The sequence below is a fragment of the Platalea leucorodia genome (genome assembly GCF_965183815.1).
Source record: "Platalea leucorodia genome assembly, contig: HAP1_HAP1_SCAFFOLD_46, whole genome shotgun sequence".
In the NCBI taxonomy this organism is placed as follows: domain Eukaryota; kingdom Metazoa; phylum Chordata; class Aves; order Pelecaniformes; family Threskiornithidae; genus Platalea; species Platalea leucorodia.
Window position 1 is genome coordinate 407,596 of NW_028121454.1, and position 24,028 is coordinate 431,623.

At 52.0% G+C, this 24,028-nt stretch overlaps 2 protein-coding genes across 2 annotated transcripts; one reads left to right on the top strand and one right to left on the bottom strand.

The window, feature by feature from the left end:
- Positions 1-373: 373 nt before the first annotated feature.
- LOC309603284 (olfactory receptor 14J1-like) lies at positions 374-1,333 on the bottom strand (the record flags this gene model as incomplete). Its single annotated transcript, XM_082338167.1, has 1 exon — positions 374-1,333. The coding sequence occupies one exon, from the start codon at positions 1,331-1,333 to the stop codon at positions 374-376; it is 960 nt and encodes a 319-aa protein (XP_082194293.1).
- Positions 1,334-11,895: 10,562 nt separating this feature from the next.
- Positions 11,896-12,936, top strand: LOC309603285 (olfactory receptor 14C36-like; the record flags this gene model as incomplete). Its single annotated transcript, XM_082338168.1, has 1 exon — positions 11,896-12,936. One exon carries the CDS (start codon positions 11,896-11,898, stop codon positions 12,934-12,936), a length of 1,041 nt encoding a protein of 346 aa, XP_082194294.1.
- Between the last annotated feature and the right edge of the window lie 11,092 nt (positions 12,937-24,028).

Genomic DNA, 24,028 nt, shown 5'->3' on the forward strand with positions numbered 1-24,028 from the left:
GTGAGGCACCAGTCCTTCTTCAGCCATCTTCCAGGCCTGGTGGAGCACCAGGACAGCAAGAACTTCTGGCTCTGCACCTTGAGCCAGTGTCACTGTTACTGCACTCAGGTCCAGACTCCCCTCTTTAAAGACATCATCAACCAGTTCATGTGTGGGACAGCCTTGGGTATGTACCTCAGGTACCATTCGCCAGCTCTGGAAGAAGAGCCCAGCCTTCAGGACGTGGACCAGGGAGATCCGATTTTATTACAGATTTTATTACAATTTTATTACATATGAGAGAGTCAGCTCTGACAAGATTATGCTAATCATGGCCATGATAATTAAAAAAAAACACCACAAAGTACAGGCCTGGAACAAGACAGCCTGGGATTCATGTGTGGGGAGTGTTGGGAAGTTTCTCACTATTGAGAAATAGCCATGAAATCACTTTCCTAATGGACTCCTTGAGCTCCTGGTTCCTCAGGCTGTAGATGAGGGGGTTCACTGCTGGAGGTACCACCGAGTACAGGACTGCCACCACTAGATCCAGGGATGGGGAGGAGATGGAGGGGGGCTTCAGGTAGGCAAACGCGGCAGTGATGATAAACAGGGAGACCACGGCCAGGTGAGGGAGGCACATGGAAAAGGCTTTGTGCCGTCCCTGCTCAGAGGGGATCCTCAGCACGGCCCTGAAGATCTGCACATAGGAGAAAAGAATGAAAACAAAACACCCAAATGTGAAACAGACACAAAACACAAGAAGCCCCACTTCCCTGAGGTAGGCATGTGAGCAGGAGAGCTTGAGGATCTGGGGGATTTCACAGAAGAACTGCTCCAGGACATTGCCTTGGCAGAGGGGTAGGGAAAATATATTGGGAGCGTGCAGCACAGCAGTGAGAAACCCAGTGCCCCAGGCAGCTGCTGCCATGTGGACACAAGCTCTGCTGCCCAGGAGGGTCCCGTAGTGCAGGGGTTTGCACATGGCAATGTAGCGGTCATAGGCCATGATGGTGAGAAGAGAAAACTCTGCCACGATGAAGGCAACAAACAGAAAGACCTGTGCAATGCACCCTGCGTAAGAGATGGCCCTGGTGTTCCACAGGGAATTGGCCATGTATTTGGGGACGGTAGTAGACATGAAGCCCAGGTTGAGGAGGGAGATGTTGAGGAGGAAGAAGTACATGGGGGTGTGGAGGCGGTGGTCACAGGCTACAGCAGTGATGATGAGTCCGTTGCCCAGGAGGGCAGCCAGGTAGATGGCCAGGAAGAGGCAGAAGTGCAAGAACCGCAGTTCCCGCGTGTCTGTGAATGCCAGGAGGAGGAACTCAGTCATGGAGCTGCTGTTGGACATCTGCTGCCTCTGGGCATGGGGGACTGTTGAAGAAGGACAAGACAGTGAGAATTTAGGAGAGACTTTTCAAGGAAGAAAACTAAAATATTCATTTCTCTCACAAACCCCCAGGTGGGCCATGAGGAGCAGAGGCCTCGCCCATGGGCTCCCAAAGAGTTGGTCCTGCTCTACAGTGGTGGGTACGGGCCTATGGGGGTGACCAGCTCCGATATTCACAGTTTCCATCAGATGAAATCCACTCTCATGCATAAGGGTGTTTCACCATCTTCTCTCCCAATTCAGATGAATGGGAGCTGCTTACAAGGTTTTCACTTTGTTTCTTTTCTTTTAGATACTCCTGTCCTACCTGGGGGGTCTTCCTCAAAGGCAGAAATCCTCAGCATATTTATCGTGAGACCTGAATGGCAGAAGCATTCCCTGACACTTAGTGCAGGCTGAGGGGAGCTGGTCTGTCTATCAGTCTTGTTCCCAGCTGCCCTGCGCTCGCATGTGCTTGAGTTGGAGGATGATCATAGTCATCTGTTCCCCTTAAAAGAAACCGCACCCTCCTGAGAGTAGAGGAGTCCGGACTCAAAGCTCAGATCTCTAAACTTCTCCCTCTTTTCCTGAGGGTGGCCTCCACACTCCCCTTCTAGGCAAGGACACACTGGGCATCTTTCAGCTGCCCACACAGAGCTGCTCAACACCGTTTCCATAGTCTTAGCACCTCTGGGGCTTCTTTAGGGGTAACACAAAGATATCACAAAGATGCTGAGACAGCTGCGTCTGGTGGCAAGCTCACAGCTGGCAGGACACTGCAGGCAAATGGTCAAGTGTCCTACAGAGAGGATCTCCTCTGGGGAGAGCCATTCGATTCCCAAGCCCACAGCCCACCTTTCCTGGAGCCCCACAGGATAGAAGGGAGCTGGGGCATCTCACTCCCATGCAGACCCCTGCCTAGCAAGGCTTGAAGGGTCGTGTTGGAGACTCCCCCAACCCCACAGAGCCCAAGAGTGGGAGCAGGAGCAGCACAGGTGCAAGTGGGAAATGAAGGAGCAGCTCTGCAATCCTTCTGCCAAGAGAGGCGAGAAGAGAGACAAAGGCACTTGAGAAAGTCATCACCTTAACCAGCCATGCACGCAGCCTCCCAGACAGCAATGTGCAAGGCAGCGAGACTCAGCCCCTGTGCTCTGCAGAGGGAAATGGGTGCGTGGCTGGAGAGAGGCACCTCTCCTCTGCTGGAGCTCTGGCTGCAGAGGGGGTGGCCGATGCCTTGTGCCCCACGGCCACGAGGGCAGAGACTTTGCTGGGTCAGAGAGGATGCAAGGGGGCTTGCTCAGAGGAAGGTGTCTGTGCTGGAAGGGGTGACAGCTGCTTCTCAAAAGTGGCAGCTCCTTTTCCCTTTACACCCCCACAGCATGAAATTGAAGACTAAGGGAAGCACCTTCCTTTCCAGGTAGCCCCTGCCTGCACCTTTCTCTTGAAACATCCCCTTGGAAATGCCCTGGGGGTGATCTGGAGCTGTGAGGAGCCGCTGAGCCACGCAGCACCCTCTTGAGAGCAGAAGGACCCTGCTCTGTCCTGCCAGGGGTCACTCCTTCCACCCAGAGCTTCTCCCCACAGCACCATGGGGAGATGCCCAGGCAGGCTGAGTGCTGACCCTGGCAGGCAGCAGAGTCCTTGTCATGGCACACAACCCCCTGGGGTGCAGGGACCCTGCTCGGAGCCCAGGACACCCCTGCATGCACACCCAGCTTGGCACCCCTGCAGCCATCCCTGGGAGGAGGGAGCCATCATGCCCTGTCCCTCTGATGGTGCAGCAGGCAATCCCTGCTCTGGAGCACCCCCTCCTCCTCCACACCAGAAAAGCCAGGAGAGCCACCCCGACAGGTCCTGTCAGCTGTGGCATGTGCCAGATCTAGGAGACACTTCCAGGAACTCATCTGCATTGCCCTGCAGCCTAAGACTTACCATGTCAAGGGCTGTGAAGATTTCTCCCTTAGTGAGCTCTCACTTGTCCTCTCACCCCAGACTGCCTTTAACCTCTTTCACTCCTCTTCTCTGTCCTCAGTGCCTGCAGGCAGTGCCCTCAGCCCTGCTGTGCTTTGCAGAGGAGCTGCTCCTGGGCAGAGCTGTCTCTCTGCAGGGCTGCCCACTTGCCAGGAGCTCCCTCCATCCCAGGAGCCCAGCCCAGCTCAGCAGCAGAGGCCCAGCCCAAGGCAGCACTTTCTCTGCCCCTCTGGGCTCCCTCCAGGTGTCCCTGGGGCTCCAGGGGAACCTGCTGTGAAACAGAATGATGGAATCACTCATGTTGCCCCTCTCAGCTGGGGAGAGACACTTCTTTCCAGAAGTGTAATTTCTCCTCTCAGAGTCAGTGTTACATCTAAATATCACCTTTTTTGGTGTTATTATTAGACAGGACACCCAGGCAGGGACAGGGAGGGGGCTCCTTTACCCCTGCTGAGGGAAGGGAGTCAGGTGAGTCAATGGAGGCATCTCATCCTGGGTCTGTAGTCCTGGGGCTGGAAGGGGACTCAGCTCTCACCCATGCCTGCCACAAACCCCCAGGAGGTGGGATTCCTCTTGTCTCAGTTCAGGGGGCACAAAACAGGCACCTGCTGCCTGGCTGCTGCTTGTCTCAGCTCCCATGGTAATTACTGGAGATGGAGGCCAGCAGTGAGCTGTTCAGACTCAAACACCTGGTGACATCTGAGGTGTCAGAGGTGGTCCAAGATACGTGCAGTTAACTGCAAGCTCTTATGGAGCCGTTCACAGAGACAGGGCAGTACCTGGAAGCATCATCTTTGAGCTCAGTGGGGAATTCCTTTGGCCAACAACAGATGCCCACATTTAGGACAACTGCACTTTTCCCTACTCCTTAGGTCCAGGGCAGCCTATTGAGGTAGTCAGGGGACCAGATGTAGTTGTTGCCATAGCCATCAGCCATCTTCTGCCTCAGCTGTGTACACTAGAGTGCCATTGACTGTAATGGCAGATGTCTCCTGGACATCCCTACATTGCCTAACCTAATTCAAGGCAGTGCCTCAATGGCCAAACACAGGCCTGTAGTGCTATGCGAGATGCCAGGGCTCTCCAGCACAACTGCATGTGGCTGGCGGGGACAGCACAGGACCTATGGGAAAGGCACCCGCCTTCAGAGTGGGTGCGAGGCAGACACTCCAGATGCATGTCTGACAGAATCAGTTTCTGTTGGCCAGAGACTGAATCCCACCACTGCAATGAGGCAGGGTCTGACCCACCTCCAGCCAGTCAGTGCAGGGCGGTTCATGAACAGGAAGCACATCACACCGGGATCTCCACGCATTTGCCTACTCCCAAATTCTGCTGCTTCTCCTTAAAGCCCTCCTTTATTCACCCACTTGATGAAACAACCAAGGAACTGTCTAAGGATCTTCACAGTGTTCTTGGATCACAGGATGTCCACACCCAAAGACATTTTCAGCAGCATCTGTCCTTCCTTCAGATGAGCTTCAGCTCCACCACAGGCCCTCCAGGGGCTGCAGAGACACCACAAAGAGAAAAGCCCTCTTCTGCCAGGACAGCAGATCCCAGCCCAACTTTTCTCTGGCCTTTGGGAGAGAAGCATTTCCTTGTTCTGTGCCTTCACCTTGCCATCTGCCATCCCCTCCAGCACGCCTCTGGTCTCAAGCACAGCATTTGCACACATTGGGTCTTGGGCACTTGGTACTGGGTTTGCCTGTGACAAGTCTGAGCTTGGCCCCAGTGCTACAGCTGAGGTGCTGCAGCCCAAACGTGCGTCAATGCCCACAGCCTGGGGCACAGACAGGAGGAGCTGGTGTCCCATGTGCCACTGCAGACTTTGGGTATTGATGGAATAAGTGACGAGGTGTGGTGGGACAGCTCACGCTGCTAGTGGTGCCGCAATGGTGCATAGGGGCTTTTCAGGAGCGATGGGCCAGGAAGATGAGGACAGAGATGCCCTCCGTCTGCAGGAGCTTATCGTATGTATGGAGCTCCTCTATGGGATGTGCAACAGGTTGGGTGAGCCCTTGCGGGTGAGGGTCAGAGGAGAGGCCTGTTAGTGTGACATCCTGGTGGGAGACAAAGAACCCAGAATCGGGGTATGGAAGTGGAGAAAGGCTTATTTAAGCAACCCAAGAAAATCACCAGATCAGTGACCCCAGGTCTTACTGGGGACTTCAAGGACCCTGACACTCACTGGAAGGGCAGCACAGCAGGATGCATGCTGCCCAGCACGTGTCTGGGGTCTCTTGGGACAACTTCTTTGCACAGGTGCTAGGCCAACAAAGGCGATGCTCACCTGAATCTGGTCCTTGCAAAGGAAGGAGTGCTGGTCAGGGATCTGAAAACCAGTGTCAGCCTTGGCTGTAGTGACCATGAAATAGTGGGAGGAGATTTTGCCTCTTCAGGGGACTCTTAGTGGTAGCCCCATGGGCAGCAGCCCTCAAGGGCAGCAGAGCTCAGTAGAACTGGTCTTTCAGAAAAGCATCTTCCAAGTACAAGTATTGTCTAGACGGATAAGCAGGAAAACAACCAGCCATTTCAGGAGAGCAGCTTGGCTAAAGAGTGAAGCTCCACAGAAAAAAAGAAGCATTCAGGAGGTGGATGCAGGGACTCAGGGAGGAATTTAGAAACAGGGATTGCTTTAGAGAAGCCAAAGCTTCCTAGTGTGACCCTTGCAAGAGATTCAAGGGCATCAAGAGGATCTGTTCCTATTTCTAGAACAGTTAAAGAAAAAACCAAAGATCGTGTGTGGCCACTGCAGAGTTTAATAAAAGCAGGCGTAGATAGATCTGAGATAGTCTATCCCCCTTGCCTTAGTCTTCCCCAGCAAGGTCTCTCAGGCCTTTGCACCTTGAGGCAGGACTCTGGAAGGAAACAACCAGCAGCGGATGTGGATCAAGTCAGGGGTCGCTTGAGCAAACGCAGTCCTTACCAGTCTACGGGACAGGAGGGGCGGCATCCCAGGGAGCTGAGTGAGCAGGTCAATGTCACTGTGAAGCCACTCTCCATCATCTTTGAAAGGGCATGGAGACTGGGGGGAATCCCTGATGACTGGCAGCACCTGAACATTGCATGCACCTTGCAAAAATGCCGAAAAGATGAGCAGGGTAACAGAAGGCTGTGCCCCAGAGCGTGTCCACTCGGATCCCCTTTCTGGGTGTCTGAAAGGAAGGTGACTGGATTTACCCAGGTGTCGTGGTTTACCCCCAGCCAGCAACTAAGCACCAGGCAGCCACTTGCTCACTCCCCCCCACCAGTGGGATGGGGGAGAGAATTGGAAGGGTAAAAGGGAGAAAACTCAGGGGTTGACATAAGAACAGTTTAGTAACTGAAGTGAAATAAAATAGAACAGTTAAATAGGTAAAGCAAAAGCTGCGCACACAAACAAAGCAAAGCAAGGAATTCATTCACTCCTTCCCATTGGCAGGCAGGAGTTCAGCCATCCCCAGGAAAGCGGGGTTCCATCACGCATAACGGTTACTTGGGAAGACAAACACCATCACACCGAACATCCCCCCCTTCCTTCTTCTTCCCCCGGCTTATATACTGAGCATGACGTCATATGGTGTGGAATAGCCCTTTGGCCAGCCTGGGTCAGCCCCCCTGGCTGTGCCCCCTCCCAGCTTCTGGTGCACCTGGCAGAGCAGGGGAAGCTGAAAAGTCCTTGAACAGTGTAAGCACTACTTAGCAACTACTTAGCAAGAACCAAAACATCGGTGTGTTATCGACATTGTTCTCGTCCTAAACCCAAACCACAGCACTCTGCCAGCTACTAAGAAGAAAAATAACTCTATGCCAGCTGAAACCAGGACACCAGGGTAGCTTCTGCCTGCCCATCCTTTTTACTTTTTCTGATGAAAGGACAGGATTTCTGGACAGGGGAGAGCAGTGATTGCCTTCTACCTGGAGGTCAGCAAGGCTTTCAGCATCCTCCCCCACAATATTCAATGGTAGGCTATTATGGTCTGCATGGGTGGATAGAGCAGGTGGGAATCAATGCAACCGAGCTGAATTGTTCAGCTACAGGCTTTAGTGGAAAAAGCTAAGATTTGAGAAATCATGATGCAAATCCCAGGTGGCCACTGAGAGAAATGGCCGGTGGAGGCGGGGGTGGGGGGGACTGACAATGATGACGGGACACGGGGCAAAGATGGCCTGCATGGTGTCTGACAGAAATGATCTTACCTTTCCTACATAGTCAGACTTCATCAGGAGGTGCTATGGGTCAGTACAAATTGGGGAAAGCTGGTATTGCTTGGTCTGTAAGCAGAGAAAGAAAGAAAACTGGAAAAAGAAGAAATCCCAGTTTATTGTTATTTATTACTTGAAGTCTTCTCTGCTTGTCCACACTCCTGAAATATCTCAAATTAGTCACAGAAGACTTGAGGACTTAAGGAAAATAATGCACCAACACTTGGCTTGTTAGGGTGTTTTGCATGTTAATGAGCCCTTGGGTGCCAAGTTCCTGAAAGAATGAGCAGGCCTCTAAAGAAGTGGAAAGACGAGGAAAACCTCAAGTTTCTGAGGACATTGGGGGGCCCAGTAGCTCTGCTAATGGTCCTCAGTCATCTAAGATGTCCCAGTCCCAGACTGGCTGGCGTCCTCAATTGGGATCCACATCCCAGCTCTGCACTGCGCATCCTCCTTCTGCTGCCCTAAAATAAAAACGTGAACTATTCCACATTAGCATGACCACGCCTTGCTCTTTCAGGTCCTCTTCTGGCCTGTAACACACTCTTTGTCACGCACATCCCGCTCTCTCCCTGCACTCCTACGTGTCTCACAGAACCTTCCCACTTCCCCTGCAGTAACGGGACCTCACTCCAAGAGGTTCATGCGTTCTCCAGGCTCATGGATATTTCCTGAAACAGGGGAATCTCTTCTATGGGTGGGGTGTGCACGGTATGCTGTGGGGGGGTCAGAGGACAGAGAACACCGCCTGGGGTTCCCATCATCTGAAGCGACCTAAGATTATCTGCAAGATTCTCTCCTTACTGCATTAGCTCTAACGAACAGCATCTTAAAAGATACCTCACAGAGTCCGAGTGCCTTTCTTACTGGAATTATGATGAACCGGTGCCTCCTGGTGAAAAACACTCTCTCAGCACCCTTGGATGCAGCCCTTATGGTCCCACCCACTGGTAAGGGTGTAGTTTGCTCAAGTAAGCCCTGGCTTCATCCCCAGCCACTGCTGGTTGTTCTCCTCCAGAGCCCTGCCTCAAAGCACAAAGGCCTGGGAGACCTTGCTGGTGGTAATGGAGGCAAAGACATAGAGTATCTCAGATCTGTCTACACCTACTCTGATGGTCCTACATTCTATCTGTTTCTTCTTTAGCTGTTCCTGAAGTACCAAAAGCTCATCCTGGTGCCCTTGAATCCCTTTTCGAGTGTCAATTGCACTTTGATATGGACCATTGCTGTGCTTGGAGGATGTTCTCCTAGAAGACAAAATGTATGCAAGCACACTGTAAAAATTATTGGTCCTTTTATTCATTGTATCATCAAGGGAGTGTGTAAAGATCTCCATGTGGTGTGCTTCATGTCCGTGCAATGCCTGCAGCTGCTGGTTAGAGAAGGGACAGACCCTGCCTCTCTGATGGCATCTGATGATTGATGCCTCTGATTGTATCAGTCAACTGCACACAGGCAGCAAATCCCACTCTCTGCGATGCCGTCTGGGGCAGCTGTGACACCCGCCCTGAATGGGAATTGCTTTCTTGGAGGTCCTGTGTGGTCCCTGCCAGCCCTGGCACCTCATGGAGCTCTGTGGGCCTGGACTTGAAGGTTAAATTGAGTAGATTCCCTGAATTCTGTTAGGCAATGTGGGGATGAATGTGGGACAAAGGCCATTATAGTCAGTGGAGATCTAGTAAATCCAGCTGATGGAAAAGAGACAGACCTAGCTCTCCCTAAGGTACATGACTGCAATCCTTCCTAGGAATACCTCTAAAAACTGCCATGAAGCTCATGAGTAAGAAAAGGTTCTTTGGGTCTGTATTTGGGCACCAGCTGTCATTTCACTTGGTCAAAGGAATTTCCCACCAGGCCCATAGATGATCCCTGAGATGTCGCCCTGTCTCTATGAACTGCTGCATCAGAGCTTGCAGTTACCTGCATCTATCTTGCACCACCTCTGGCACCTCTGATGTCACCAGGGTTTTGCATCTGAACACCTCACTCCTGCCTTCCATCGCCATTGATTAGCACAGGAGCTGAGAAGAGATGCTCACATGCAGGTGCCTATTTTGTGCACACCTGAACAATGCAAGAGGAATCCCACCTCCTGGAGGTTTGTGTCAGGCATGGCAGGGAGCTGAGTCTCCTTCAAATGCTAGGAATAGAAATGAGGGACGAGATGCCTCCATTGACTCAGCTGAATCCCTTCCCTCAGCAGGGGTGAAGGAGATCCCTGCCTGTCCCTGCCTGGGTATCCTGTCTAATAATAACACCAAAAAAGGTGATATTTAGATATAACGCTGACTCTGAGAGGAGAAATTACACTTCTGGAAAGAAGTGTCTCTCCCCAGCTGAGAGGGGGAACATGAGTGATTCCTTCATTCTGTTTCACAGCAGGTTCCCCTGGAGCCCCAGGGACACCTGGAGGGAGCCCAGAGGGGCAGAGAAAGTGCTGCCTTGGGCTGGGCCTCTGCTACTGAGCTGGGCTGGGCTCCTGGGATGGAGGGAGCTCCTGGCAAGTGGGCAGCCCTGCAGAGAGACAGCTCTGCCCAGGAGCAGCTCCTCTGCAAAGCGCAGCAGGGCTGAGGGCACTGCCTGCAGGCACCGAGGGGAGACAAGGGAAGTGAGAGAGGTTAAAGGCAGTGTGGGGTGGGAGGACAGAGGAGAGCCCACTTGGAGAAAAATCTTCACAGCCCTTAACAGGGTAGGTCTCTGGCTGCAGGGCAATGCAGCTGTGGTTCCTGGAAAGATCTCCTAAAGCTGGCACATCCCACAGCCTATGGGATCTGCCAGGAGGACTCTCACAGTTTCTCCAGTGTAGAGAAAAAGGACGTGCTTTGTTGCAGGGCTTCCCTGCTGCACGGTCAGAGGGACAGGGCATGACGGCTGCATTCACCCGCGGATGGCTGGAGGGTGTGAAGGTGGGTGTGCAGCCAGGGGTGCCCAGGGCCGTCCTTCAGAGCAGGGTCCCTGCAACCAAGGGGGCTGTGTGCCGCGGCAGGGACTTTGTCTCCTGCCAGTGTCAGCCCTCAGCCTGCCTGGGGAGCTCCCAACGGCAGTGCGGGGAGAAGCTGTGGGTGGAAGAAGCAACTCCTGCAGGAGAAGGACCTTCTGCTGTCAAGGGGTTGCTGCGTGGGTCAGGGCTGCTCACAGCTCCAGATGACCCCAGGACATTTCCTAGGGCACTTTTCAAGGGGAAGCTCAAGGCAGGGATTACTATAAAGATAAGGAGCTTTTCTGCACCTGTGTTTTCAGTTTCCTACTCTTGGGGAATATGGGGAGAGAAATGCAAAAGGAGCTCTCTTGCTTGAACAAGTCCCTGAGACTCCTGAGCTGTAACTTTGATGGATCAGTAAGCCTGACAGGAGCCTGATAAAGTGCCTTCAGCCACTCCTCTGCCTATAGACAGCACCAGCATCACCTTTGCTGGACCCATCAGGGTTGTTCTGACCTGTCCTTTTCCACCTGCAAACAGGAACATGCGTCCAGTGAGAGCCCTGCAGACAGGCAGGTTTCTGTAGGGCCAAGGTGCGTGCACAAATGCTGGGATGGGGTCTCTGAGCCCTGACAGGGAAAGACCTGGCACAGGGCAACACCTTCCTGGAGGAAAATCTCCCAGCAGCAGGAGAATGACCAGGGAATGAGAGGGAATGAAAAGCTAAAATGTTGTGGGAGGGAGAATTCAGAAAACTCCGTAGCATCCCCTCCAATTCAGACCCCTTCCTCTGAGCAAGCCCCCTTGCCTCATCTGCCACCCAGCAAAGCCCCTGCCCTCAGGGCGTAAAGCACCTCCTCTGCAGCCAGAGCTCCAGCAGGGCCGTGGTGCCTCTCTCAGCCATGTGCCCATTTCCCTCTGCAGAGCAGAGGGGCTGAGAGCAGCTGCCCGGCCCACCTGAGTAAGGGTACCGCTGTCCTGAGTGCCCGGCTGCCTCTCCCCTTGCCTCTCTCAGCCAGACCCTCACTGTATGTTTCCTCGTTTCTCCACTTGTCTGTGTAATTGTTATTTTATTTCGTTCTTGCTGTCAGGCTCCTGGGGGATGGGAGTTTCAGCCGCAGAGTCACACGCTGATCTTGTGTGTCAGTGTGTCCATGGGAACAAGTGTCCCAGCTTTCCTCTCACCTGTGGGGTTGTGGCAATGCAGTCTGTGGGGCTGGGGAATGAGCTGGTTTTCCCTTACAATGATGCCATCATTAGGACACTCGGCTGTTGCTGTTGGCTAGCACCAACCAGGGCTGCAGCCACAGAGCTGAGGGAAGGTCTCGTAGAAAAGGCAAAGGGTGTCTGTGTGTGATAGGGGGAGGGTCTATGCGAGATGGCTTTGATTTTGCTCAGGGATGTCTGCCCTAACTCGTCGCTGTCTTTTTCTCTTATGCCAGGGCCCAATGCCCAGAGGCAGCAAATGTCCAATGGCAGCTCCATCACCCAGTTCCTCCTCCTGGCGTTCACAGACACACGGGAGCTGCAGCTCTTGCACTTCTGGCTCTTCCTGGCCATCTACCTGGCTGCCCTCCTGGGCAACGGCCTCATCATCACTGCTGTAGCCTGTGACCGCCGCCTCCACACCCCCATGTACTTCTTCCTCCTCAACCTCTCCCTCATAGACCTGGCCTCCATCTCCACCACTCTCCCCAACGCCATGGCCAATTCCCTGTGGGACACCAGGGCCATCTCCTACTCAGGATGTGCTGCCCAAGTCTTTGGATTTGTCTTTTTCATTTCAGCAGAGTTTTTTCTTCTCACTGTCATGGCCTATGACCGCTACGTGGCCATCTGCAAACCCCTGCACTACGGGACCCTGCTGGGCAGCAGAGCTTGTGTCCACATGGCAGCAGCTGCCTGGGGCACTGGGTTTCTCTATGCTGTGCTGCACACTGCCAATACATTTTCCCTACCCCTCTGCCAAGGCAATGTCCTGGACCAGTTCTTCTGTGAAATCTCCCAGATCCTCAAGCTCTCCTGCTCAGATGCCTACCTCAGGGAAATTGGGCTTCTTGTGGGTAGTGCCTGTGTAGTCTTTGGGTGTTTTGTTTTCCTTGTGGTGTCCTATGTGCAGATCTTCAGGGCCGTGCTGAGGATCCCCTCTGAGCAGGGACGGCACAAAGCTTTTTCCACGTGCCTCCCTCACCTGGCCGTGGTCTCCCTGTTTGTCAGCACTGCCATATTTGCCTACCTGAAGCCCTCCTCAATGTCCTCCCCATCCCTGGATCTGATGCTGGCAATTCTTTACTCGGTGGTGCCTCCAGCAGTGAACCCCCTCATCTACAACGTAAGGAACCAGGATCTCAAGGATGCAATGTGGAAACTGATGACTGGGAGTTTTTCTGAAGAAATAAACTGTCCATTTTGTATGCAGGTCTCTCATAATGTAACTCATCATAGGCCCAGCCTGCCTTCTGTAGTTTGTGGTGGTGGAGCGTTTTTTGCTGTCTTTTCCTTGTGATAATATTTTACACAAACAAATGTCATTCTTTATGCCACTTCTGACTTGGTATCTACCTGTGTAGTGTTCCCAGAGACTGTGTAAGTGAGAGTCATGTTCTCTCTGCTTTAGAAAATAATACAGGATCCTGCGGCCATTTGTTTGTCCAAGATCCTTCCTCTGAGAGCTCTCTGGAGCCGCAGTGGCAGTGCCTGTGCGCCGAAGCGGAGGGGAAAACAGTCCCATTACAGCAGCCCTGCCAGGGAACAGCAGCACTTGGTGTTTCCAGAGCTGCTCTCTTTTTGCTTCCAGGCTCTCTTTCTGAGCCCCTCTGTTGGTGAAGGAAGGGTTGCTCTGGCAGCTTGGTCACAGTAATGCTGTGTGGCAGTCCTGAGATGGCAGGCAGGGACACACAATGGGCGCCTCTGTGACAGAGCTGGCCTCCATAGCAGCATTTCCATCATACAAGGGGATCTCCTGAGGGCAGTGCCTGAAGCTTAGGTCTTCTTTCAGAGTTGCTCTCAGGAACATGCCCAAGAAAGTGCCAGGAGAGGAAAACACCAGTGAACAGCTAAAGTGTGTGAGTGTGCAGGGTGGGGGCCTGTGGCAGTGTCCTTGCACAGAGAGGCCTTCTGGAATAGATACAAAGGACCAGGAGAGCATGGTCTGCTCTGTGCCCGTGTTCTCTGGACACCCTGGGGAAGCTGCTCCAAGACAGCCATCACAGACCAACCAATAATAACCACCATTTCCAGCACTGGCCTCTCACCCCAGCTCAGACAGGTAGTTTGTCCCTCCGCCGAGGGACACCACAGGACTGAGTCAGAAGTCTATATTTGCATTGTACAGAGGTAAGATCATGGAGCAGAACCTCCTGGGAACCATGTCGAAACATATGGAAGGCAGAGAGATGATTGGAGAACCAACATGGTTTCACCAAGGGCAAATCGTGCCTGACTAAACTAGTGTCCTTCTATGATGGAGTAACTGCATCAGTGGGCAAGCGGAGAGCTACAGATGTCATCTGCTAAGAATTCTGTAAGGCCTTTCATACAGTCTTCCCTACCATTCTTGCCACTAAACTGGAGAGGTATGGGTTTCAGGGATGGAGGGTTAGATGGATGAGGAATTGGCTGGATGGCCACGTCCAAAGAGTTGCAGTGAATGACTCAATGATGTCCAAGTGGAAACCAGTAACGAGTCGTGTCCCTCAAGGGTCCATACTGGGACCAATGCTATTTAACATCTTCATCAACGACATAGTGGGATCGAGTGCACCCTCAGCAAGTTTGCAGAGGACACCAACCTGAGAGGTGCAGTTGATTCTCTAGAGGGAAGGGATGTAATTCAGAGAGGGACCTTGACAAGCTTGAGGAGTGGGCCCACGCAAACTTCATGAAGTTCAACAAGGTCAAGTGCATGGTTGTTTTGCATGCAGCTCTGCAGTCCTCAGCACAAGAGAGACATGGGCCTGTTAGAGTGGTTCCAGAGGTGGGCCTTGAAAATGATCTGCGGGCTGGAACATCTCTGCTACAAAGAAACGCTGCAAGAGTTGGGGTTGTTCAGCCTGGAGAAGAGAAGGCTCTGGGGAGACCTTATTGCAGCCTTTCAATATATAAAGGGGGCTTATAAAAAAGATGGAGAGAGAATTTTGCCAGGGCCTGTAGTGACAAGACAAGAGGCAGTGGTTTTAAACGGAGTGTAGATTTAGGTTGGACATAATGAAGGGGTGTTTTACACTGAGGGTGCTGAGAGACTGGAACAGGTTTCCCCAAGAAGTTGTGGATGCCCCATCACTGGAAGTGTTCAAGGTCAGGTTAGGTGGGGCTTTAAGCTATCGGGCCTAGGGAAAGATGTCCATGCCTACAGCACAAGAGTTAGACTAGATGATCTCTAAGGGCCCCTTCCAACCTAAACCGTTCTGTAATTCTGTGAGATGAGACAGAAGCATGCACATTATGTGCATGTGGTGAGATGAACCCGAGTGAGAACAAATGCCATCAGCTATTTCTAGGGGTGCCGCCAAGGCTTGCAGGATAGACTGTGTCTCAAGGTCACTTCACATTGAGAGTAACATTCCCTGGGAAACCACCTGAATGCAGCACTGGGATGTGTGCTTCCTTGAACCAAGGTCCCCGTGTCCATTCCTCATGCCTTGGGGCATCTCAGACAGGTACAGAATAGGGTGATAACGCTGCAGGGCTGAGGTGCCTCCCAGACTCCAGGAGTGGCAACAGGAAGCCACAGAGACACTATGGCAGCCGGCTGAATATGAGCCAGCAAGGTGCCCAGGTGGCCAAGAAGGCCAGTAGCATCCTGGTGTGTACCAGAAATGGCGTGGCTCACCAAGCCACTTTCAGTCATTTATCAGCAGTCCTGGCTAATCAGGGAGGTCCCAGTTGACTGGAGGTTAGCAAATGTGACACCCATCGAGAAGAAGGGCCGGAAGCAGGACTCGGGAAACTACAGGCCTGTCAGCCTGACCTCGGTGCTGGGGAAGGTTATGGAGCAGATCATCTTGAGTGCCATCACATGGCACGTACAGGACAACCAGACGATCGGGCCCGGTCAGCATGGGTTTGTGCAAGGCAGGTCCTGCTTGACTAACCTGATCTCCTTCTATGACAAGGTGATCCATTTAGTGGATGAGGGAAAGGCTGTGGATGTTGTCTGCCTGGGCTTTAGTAAGGCCTTTGACACCATTTCCCACAGCATTCTCCTGGAGAAACTGGCTGCTCATGGCTTGGGTGGGCGTAGTAATTGCTAAGTGAAAAACTGGCTGGATGGCCAGACCCAACGGGTTGTGGTGAATGGAGTTCAATGTAGTTGGTGGACGGTCACAAGTGGTGTTCCCCAGGGCTCAGTACTGGGGCCGGTCCTGTTTAGTATCTTTATCAATGATGTGGAGGAGGGGATTGAGTGCACCCTCAGTAAGTTTGGCGACGACACCAAGTTGGGTGGGAGTGTTGATCTGCTGGAGGATAGGAAGGCCCTACAGAGGGACCTGGACAGGCTGGATCGATGGGCCAAAGCCAGCTGTATGAGGTTCAACAAGGCTGGGTCCCGCACTTGGGTCACAACAACCCCAGGCAACACTAGAGGCTTGGGAAAGACTTACTGGAGAGCTGCCTGGGGGAAAAGGACCTAGGGGTGTTGGTCGACAATTGACAGAACATGAGCCGGCAGGGTGCCCAGGTGGCCAAGAAGCATCCTGGCTTGTATCAGAAATAGTGTGGCCTGCAGGACTAGGGAGGTGATAGTGCCCCTGTACTGGGCACTGGTGAGGCCACACCTTGAGTACTGTGTTCAGTTTTGGGCCCCTCACTACAAGAAGGACATTGAGATGCTGGAGTGTGTCCAAAGAAGGGCACCAGGGGAGGTTTAGGCTGGATATTAGGAACAATTTCTTCACTGAATGGGTTATCAAGCATTGGAACAGGCTGCCCAGGGAAGTGGTCGAGTTCCCATCCCTGGAGGTATTTAAAAGATGTGTAGATGTGGTGCCTGGGGACATGGTTTAGTGGTGGACTTGGTAGTGTTAGGTTTACAGTTGGACTCGATGATCTTAAAGGTCTTTTCCAACCTAAATGATTCTATGATAAAAGAGAGAGGCGGAAGTCGAGAGGTAAAATGTGGCCGTATAAATACAGTAGTTCTTCTGAGCAATGTTTCTCCATTTGAAATATTGGTAAGAAAATTTACTGTGCTAAGTGGCTGCATAAAAATATTAACATAGTAAAGAAAGCATAATCAGCTTGCTAGTACATACCCTCTGAGCTGTTAATAAAAAACTATGACAAAAAAATGGAAATTCATAGAAAAACTAGCAATGCTGGAAAGGAAGACTTTTTCAGCTATTGCATGGAGTTCTTTCCTGTGGAGGGTTCAAATTTGTCCTAAAATCTACGTTCAGGCCTTGCTTCAGTTATCCACACAGAGGTGGTCACTGCCTCCAGGATGCCCTGGGGAAGCTGAAGCACCCGTGTGGGAAATGCGCCCCAGGAGATATGGGAGCCCTTCTGGAGCATGAGCTGGGATGCAGGCAGAGTACCTCAGGGGTGGGGGAGGGCATCACCTGCCGCCAGCACTGCTGGGGTGGCTGAGCAGGGACCTCTCCAGCACAGCAGCACATTGTGTCCCCTTGGCTGCTGGCTCTGAGGGCACTTCGGACTGGCCAGCAGTGGGCAGACAGATACTTGAAGGTCTTGAAAGCCCTTACATTACAGTCCCCAACAAGATGAAAGATTTGGGGAGGTCAGGGCTAGCTGGGACTGGAAGATGGTAGGTTTGGGGGAGGGAAGAGGGGCTTGGCCAAAAGAAATGAAAGATTTTGAAGAGGTAAGATGAGTTCAGGTAATGTTGATGCCTCTGCAACACTGACTGTGAAAACATTCATGGCAGGCCTTTACCCTATTTCTAACCAGCAACCTTAAGTCCTAAGCCTGCCCCTAAATGCTACCCCTCACCCTGCAAGGAATCCACTACTCCAATCCCTCACCTCAAAGTTTACCTCGAAACCAAAGTCCAAACACAGAACCCCTTACCCGTACTCTTACCCTATTGATCACCCTAATCCCTTGCCCATACCTCTAGCAGTAAAATGTTGGCTTTAACCCTAGCCCTCACCCCAGGCCTAAACAAAACCCTCATCCACAAGGGTAGCTCGTACCCTCAACACTAACCAGACACCCTCAGCAGAACACCAAACCTACCCTATAAACCTTTGCCTAATCCCTAACCATGAAAGGTGAGCTGTAGTCCCTGAACCCTAACGTGAACACTTAACCCCTGAAGCCGTTATTTCCCGTGCTCTAATCCCCTCACCTTCAAGCCTTTCCTAACCCTAACTTAAGCTGTTTGGCCCCTTGGGGCAGGAGGGGGATCGTGAGGTCCCAGAACAGTCGCATGGCACTGGAAGAGGAATGTCAGGTGACCTGTATCTGATCGGCTCATAGGCCACAAGGAGGAGATGGGTGGGAATGCTATGGTGAGGTCAGCTGTGCCTCAGGATCTCCTGGGCCAGCAGGAGGCACAAGGCCTTGAAGGTGGCTGTGAGGTCACTTCGGTCTCTGGAGTTGGTAGGGCAGTAGCAGGAACATGGCTGGGAACGGGACTGTGAGGTCACTTCTTTCTGCAGTAGCTGATAGGTCAGCCCTTGACTCATGGCTGGGATACGTGCTTTGAGGCTCACATCTGCCAGTGTCTCTGCCAGACCAGCAGAAGGCACGTGGTTGGCAAGTTGATTGTGGGAATCCCTAAGTACCTGGTAGGCCCATGCAGGAAAAGGGCTTGGATAGGGGTTGTCATGTCCTTTCCACCTGAGTACCCGATGGGACAGCAGTGCCCACATGATTTGGTTGTGTCTACTGGAGAAGCTGAAAGGCCAGCAGCAGGCACGTGGCTTGGAAGATCCCGGTGAGGTTCCTTCTGTCCAGTCAGCTGGTGCAGCAAGTCTTGCAGATCCCGTCTGTAGAAGGGTTATCCCATTTTGCTCCTGTGATCTCTTTCAGTGTTTTCTTAGAAGAAAAAAATTCAAGTCATCCTTTCAGTAGAAAGCACCAAAAGAGGGGGTTCACATGTGAATTCCTTGTTGCAGTTTTAGATAAAAGGAAGGACAAGCAGCTGGCCTAATCACCGGCACCAGGTGGGAGCTTCTTGCAGACTTCTCATTACAATCAAGTTTATCCTGCAACCCAGCAATATGCTCAGCACAACACAGCCTGAAGGCCAAGCTGTACGTGGAGCACAGCACAGGCCTGGGTCTCCTCAGATTTACCATTACATGGATTGCTAACTCCTTGATGTACAGTGGTCTTCTGGTCAGGATCCCTGAACTGCCTGAGGAAGGCTGGGAAGAGGATGAGGTGTCCTCTAGGCAGCTGGAGAAAGGGACACAAATTTAGGCTCTAGTAATCACTGGGGACTTTGAAGACCATGGACCTCTGCTGGAAGGCCTTGCTTAGAAGGAAGGTGGAAGGTGATCCCTGACCCAACATGGGGGGATGCTCTCCTGGACTTGTTTTTCACAAGAAGACAAGGCAGGACTGGTGGAGGATGTGGAGGGCGCGAGTGAGTGGTAGGGTAGAAAACCCTGAGGGAAGTCAGCAAGACAAATTGTAGCAGAGCTGAGCAGAGAGGAAGGATCACCTCCACCAACCCTTTGGCAGTGCTCTTCCCAACGCAGCCCAGGATGCCAGTGTCTGCCTTTGCTGCAAAGGTGCAAAGCCAGGAGAAGAGAAGAGAAAGCTTTGGGGAGACCTAATAACAGCCTTCCCACATCTTCTTGGGTACCAGCAAGAAAATGGAGCCAGGCTCTTCACTGTTGTGCATGATGGGAGGATGAGGGCCACTGGGCATCAGCTGAAACAAGAGAGGAAAATCCTTCTCCCCATCAGGACACTCAAGCACTGAAGCAGATTTCCCAGAGAGCTTGTGTCATCTCCATCCTTGCAGCTTTTCAAGCCCAAAATGAGTAAGCTCCTGAGCAACCTGCTCTGAGCCCATCGCTGACCCTGCTGAGAGCAGGAGGTTGGCCTAGAGATCTCTTGAGGTCCCTTCCAGCAGGAATGATTCTGTGCTTCCATCCACAACAGCTCTTTCCTTTATGATGGGAGGGAAAGCACTCAGGTTCCCAGTGACCACTGAAGTCAGCCAGAAAGAGGCTTGGTCAGATGATCTGTGGCTTTCTTGTCCCACTCCAGGCATTGTTGCCCAGATGCGGGGCTGCTTGGCACGTACCCCTCAAAGGCCCTGATTATTTCCTTTGATTCAACTTTTCTTTCCTTTTCCCCTCTTTTCCCACTCACAATTTCGTCCCAGTACCCTCCCATGCAAGCAGCACATCTCTGTTTTCCCTTTCCTCCCTGGCCCTACTTTGGCTTCCTGTGTACCCTCATTTGGTGATTCTGAGCTTGTCATCATGGGAACTCCTGCCTTGGTCAGCAATGCCATTAAACCAGTACCTCCTTCTATTAGCTGTAGTGTCCTGCAATTCCTCATGCTGTTATCTTGTCAGAGGCACCACTAAGCTGGTGGGCCATCTGTCCGTACACAGTAACAGCTGTGCCAACAGAGCTTCACTCCAGAGGCACCTTGAGAAACTCTGGGATATGGCAACACAAACCTCAGGAAGTTTTACAAGGAGAAGTTGCAAGTGCTTTTTTTGGGGCAGAATAAGCCCCAACATGAGGGCAGGCTGGGACCTGAACAGCTCCGGAGTGCCCCTGAGAAGAAGGGCCTGGGCACTAAGAGGAATGCCATAGGAGGCAGTGGTACCTGCTCACCATGAAGAAAGCCAGCCGCATAGAGGGCTGCATTAGTTGGAGCATGGGCGCCCAGAGAAGGGAGTTATCATCATCCCCCTTGTCTCAGCACTGGTGTGGCCACATCTGGAGTAGTGTGTCTGGGTGTGGGGCTCCCTGGTCTGGAGGAATGGGGAGGACCTGGAGGGGTTCTAGAGGAGATCTGGCAGGATGGGGTTTGGGGCCTGTGTGGAGAGGCTGAGGGACCTGGGCTTCTTTAGCCTGGTGAAGTGGAGGCTCAGGGCACTACAGTAGTAGCCTGTAACTGCTTGAAGGGTGTTTTCAGAGATGATGGAGCTTTTGCTTGGTAGTGGGAAGAGAAGGAAACCTCCACAAAGAGCAGCTTGGAAGGTTCAGAGTGGATGTGAGAAAAAAGAAATGTCACTCAAAGTGTAGCCTTGTGGTACAAGAGGTGACCCAGAGGGAGTCTGGATCAGCCCATGGCTTTGTGTTTCAAGGAATGGCCTGTGAGAGTAAAGAGCCATCAGTGAAAGTATAGAAATGCCAGGGTGAGAGGTAGGTGGGAAAGCAAGAAGGATGTCAAGGGCCTGAAGGGAAAGAGGTGCAGGCATGGGACAGTGTAGGACAGCCTGCAGGAGATGTGGCCAAGGGCTCTAGCAAGGCTGAAAGGCCCAACAGGACTGAGGTCTTTGTCGTCTTGCCTATAGCAGTTGCCTCTGCCACCAAGGCTGGTGAGATGGAACTTTAATTGGAGGGTCTCGGGATCTGCCTTCCCAGGGCCTGGGGGTCAGGGTTTGGCCTCTCTGCTTCATAAAACAAACCAAAGGGTTTGCTCAGCGTTACAGGCACCTGCACAGAGCCTTTGCCTATCTGCAATCATGGCCTCCAATTACCTGCTCTAACGAGTCCCTGGGGAGGCTTTGTCAGTAATGGTCCTCAGTGGGGCCCATTAATACTGCAAGGTACTTTGGGGTTTGCTTCTGACTTTGACTTCTTGAGCAGTTTGTTCAGTCTCCTCTCAGTATCTGAGGTTCATGGAATGAGCCCCAAATGCCCTAACGAGCTATTTATCTTCCTGTGATTTTCTTCAAGTCTTTAAGACTTGTATTGCTAATTGGAGCTGTTTCATAGTGTAGTTAAGGAGGAAGATTTCAAAGTGCACCTAATAAGAATTATTTTTTCTTTTAAAGGGAATACTGTATTACCTTTTAGTTTAGAGAAGAGGTTATAGCAGCATTCTCCAGGTGATAATGATCCAGAGTGTGCGCTCAGGAGGTCTGGACAGGTAGGAAAAGCAGCCCCTTGAGGTCTGACACTGTATGGACAACCTTGCTCCTTCCCTCCCAAACCTCACCATTTCTGACATTGGCCCCCTGGGACTTGCATCACTGTTCCTTACATCAGACTTCTGCCCTGAAGTCTGCAGCTGGATGCTACAGGTCCTTTGCACCATCTCCCACCTGCTCTCCTTCGAGAACTGGCTGCACACCGGCACAGAAGAATTTTTCCTATTTGCAAGCAAAGAAAAGCAAAGCAGGATAAAGTTCCACAAACAATAAAACACACTCTGTAACAATATGCTCAATTCAAGCTACCTCTAATGAGGTTGCCTTTCTACAAGAGATAATATGAGAAATGTTTTACATAGGTAGATACAAAAAGAGATATAACTAAAAAGTTGGCTGAAGAGACAATTAGACTACTGAAAGACAGGCCAAATTTACTCGCTGAAGCTCAAAGCAGCAGCATAGGGTAGGTAGGTGGATACAAAAAGATAGACATAAAGACAATTAAAGAGCTGGCTAAGGAGACAATTACAGTGTTGAAAGAGAAGTAAGCTTTTACTCCCTGAAGCTCAAAGCAGCTGCATAGGTGAGAGGTATCAGAATGAACAAAGAACAAGGTGCAAATATAGGAAAGATTAGAGAAACTGAACAGACTGTGTCACAGGCAAAATGGTGGTAATGGAGTTACAGGGGAAGATCAATATTCCTTTTGAATCTCCCTTTTGACTTGGGATGGGCAGAGGTCTCTTGTGAGTGAGGACAAGGCAATGTTGCACCCATCTTTGAAGGGGGCCCAAGGTGCGACCCTGGGAACCCCAGGCTGTACAAGCTCACTGTGGTGAGGAGTCTGCCATCAATTAGAGTCCTCTTGGGTGACTTCTCTGGGCACCTAAAAGAGATGAGGGTGCCCAAAAGCAGTCAGCATGGACTTACCAAGGGTAAATCCTACTTCAGCAAGGCAGTGGTGACGGTAAGGAAAGCTCTCAGGTTTCCTGTGACCCTGGAAGAAAGTCACATGTCAGTACAGTCAGAGCAGCTGCAGCTTGCTTGTCCTGCGCCAGGCTGTGTGGCTCAGATGCAGGGCTACTTGACAGGTATCCCCAAACAGCCCTGGTCACTTCCTTTGCTTCACCATTCATTTCCTTTTCATTAATTTCCCACCTCTCAAGTGCTACTCTTGAACCAGCCTTAGCCCCTCCCCTGCAAAAAGCCAACCCCTTTTCACCATTTCCCCACTGGCGCTGCCTTTCCTCACTTTGTACCCACCTTTGCTGTTTCTGAGATGGTTATCACAGTGCTTTCTCCCTTGATTAGCAACTCCATTACACTAGTACTCTTTTCTTATCATCATTAGTGTCCTGCAGCTGCTTAAGTTATGGTCTTGTTAAAGGCACCATGACTCAGGATGGACATCAGCACATGTACTTTCAGTGCTTGACTGCTGGAGGTTCAGTCCAGAGAGACCTCGACACATCTGGGGATTCAGCCAACAGAAACCTGAAGGTTTGGAAGGAAAAGCTGGAGAACAACTCCATGCAGCAGCATGGGCAGTGACCACACCAGCTAGGGAGTGCCCTGAGGAGAAGGGCCTGCGAGTCATGATGGCTGCCATAGGAGCCCGTGGGCTTTGCATTTCAAAAGGAAAGTGGAGAGACTGGAGAGGGCCCAGAGGAGGTCTGCCAAGATGGAGTGAGGAGCCTAAAGCAGGAGGTGTGAGGAGAGTCTGAGGGAGCTGGGCCTCTCTAGCCTGCTGAAGTGGAGGCATGGGGCAACCTAACAAGAGCTTACACCTACCTAGAGAGGTGACAGATCCAAGCTCACTTCTGCGGTGGCTGATGGTATGAGAGGCAACAGCCACAAACTGCCTCTTGGCAGCTTTAGGCCGAGACTTAAGAAAAATAAAATGGACTAGGAGGAGTGTTGCTCTTATCTCCACCTTTGGAGCTCTTCAGGATTCAGCATAGAGACCCTCCATATATCTGAGCTGCCCTCACATCACACAAGGCATCCCCCGCTTCTCATCTCCCCTCTCACTCTCTCCTCAAGACGCTGTATCTCCAGCAACCACAAAAGCCATGGGAGCTGTCCTTCCCCACCTCACCTCTTATTCCCCTGATGTCACAGCTCTGTGATGGCACACGGGGCTCCTGCTCTCTGCGCCCCAGGCTGTGGGCTTTGGTGCCCATTTGGGCTGCAGCACCTCAGATGTGGCACCAGGGCCAAGGGCAGACTTGTCACATGGAAACCTGGTCCCCAGAGGTGGGAGCCCGTGTGTGGCAAGGCTTGGCTTCCCAGCAGAGGCATGCTGGAGTGGGTGGCAGGTGGTGCCATAATGATGGATGAGGTTCCCCCATGGAGAGCAAAAGCTGCAGTCCCCAAGGGCAGAGAGCAAGAGGCCTGGGCTGTGCAGGCCTGGCAGGAGAGGGCTTTGCTGTGCCAGGTGACTCTGCAGCACCGTGGGGCCTGTGCCAGAGGTGGAGCTGATCTGCAAGAAGGACAAGGTGCTGCTGAGAAAGTCCCTGAGGGAGGACAGCCTGTGATCCAGCCACACTGTGGATGTCATGC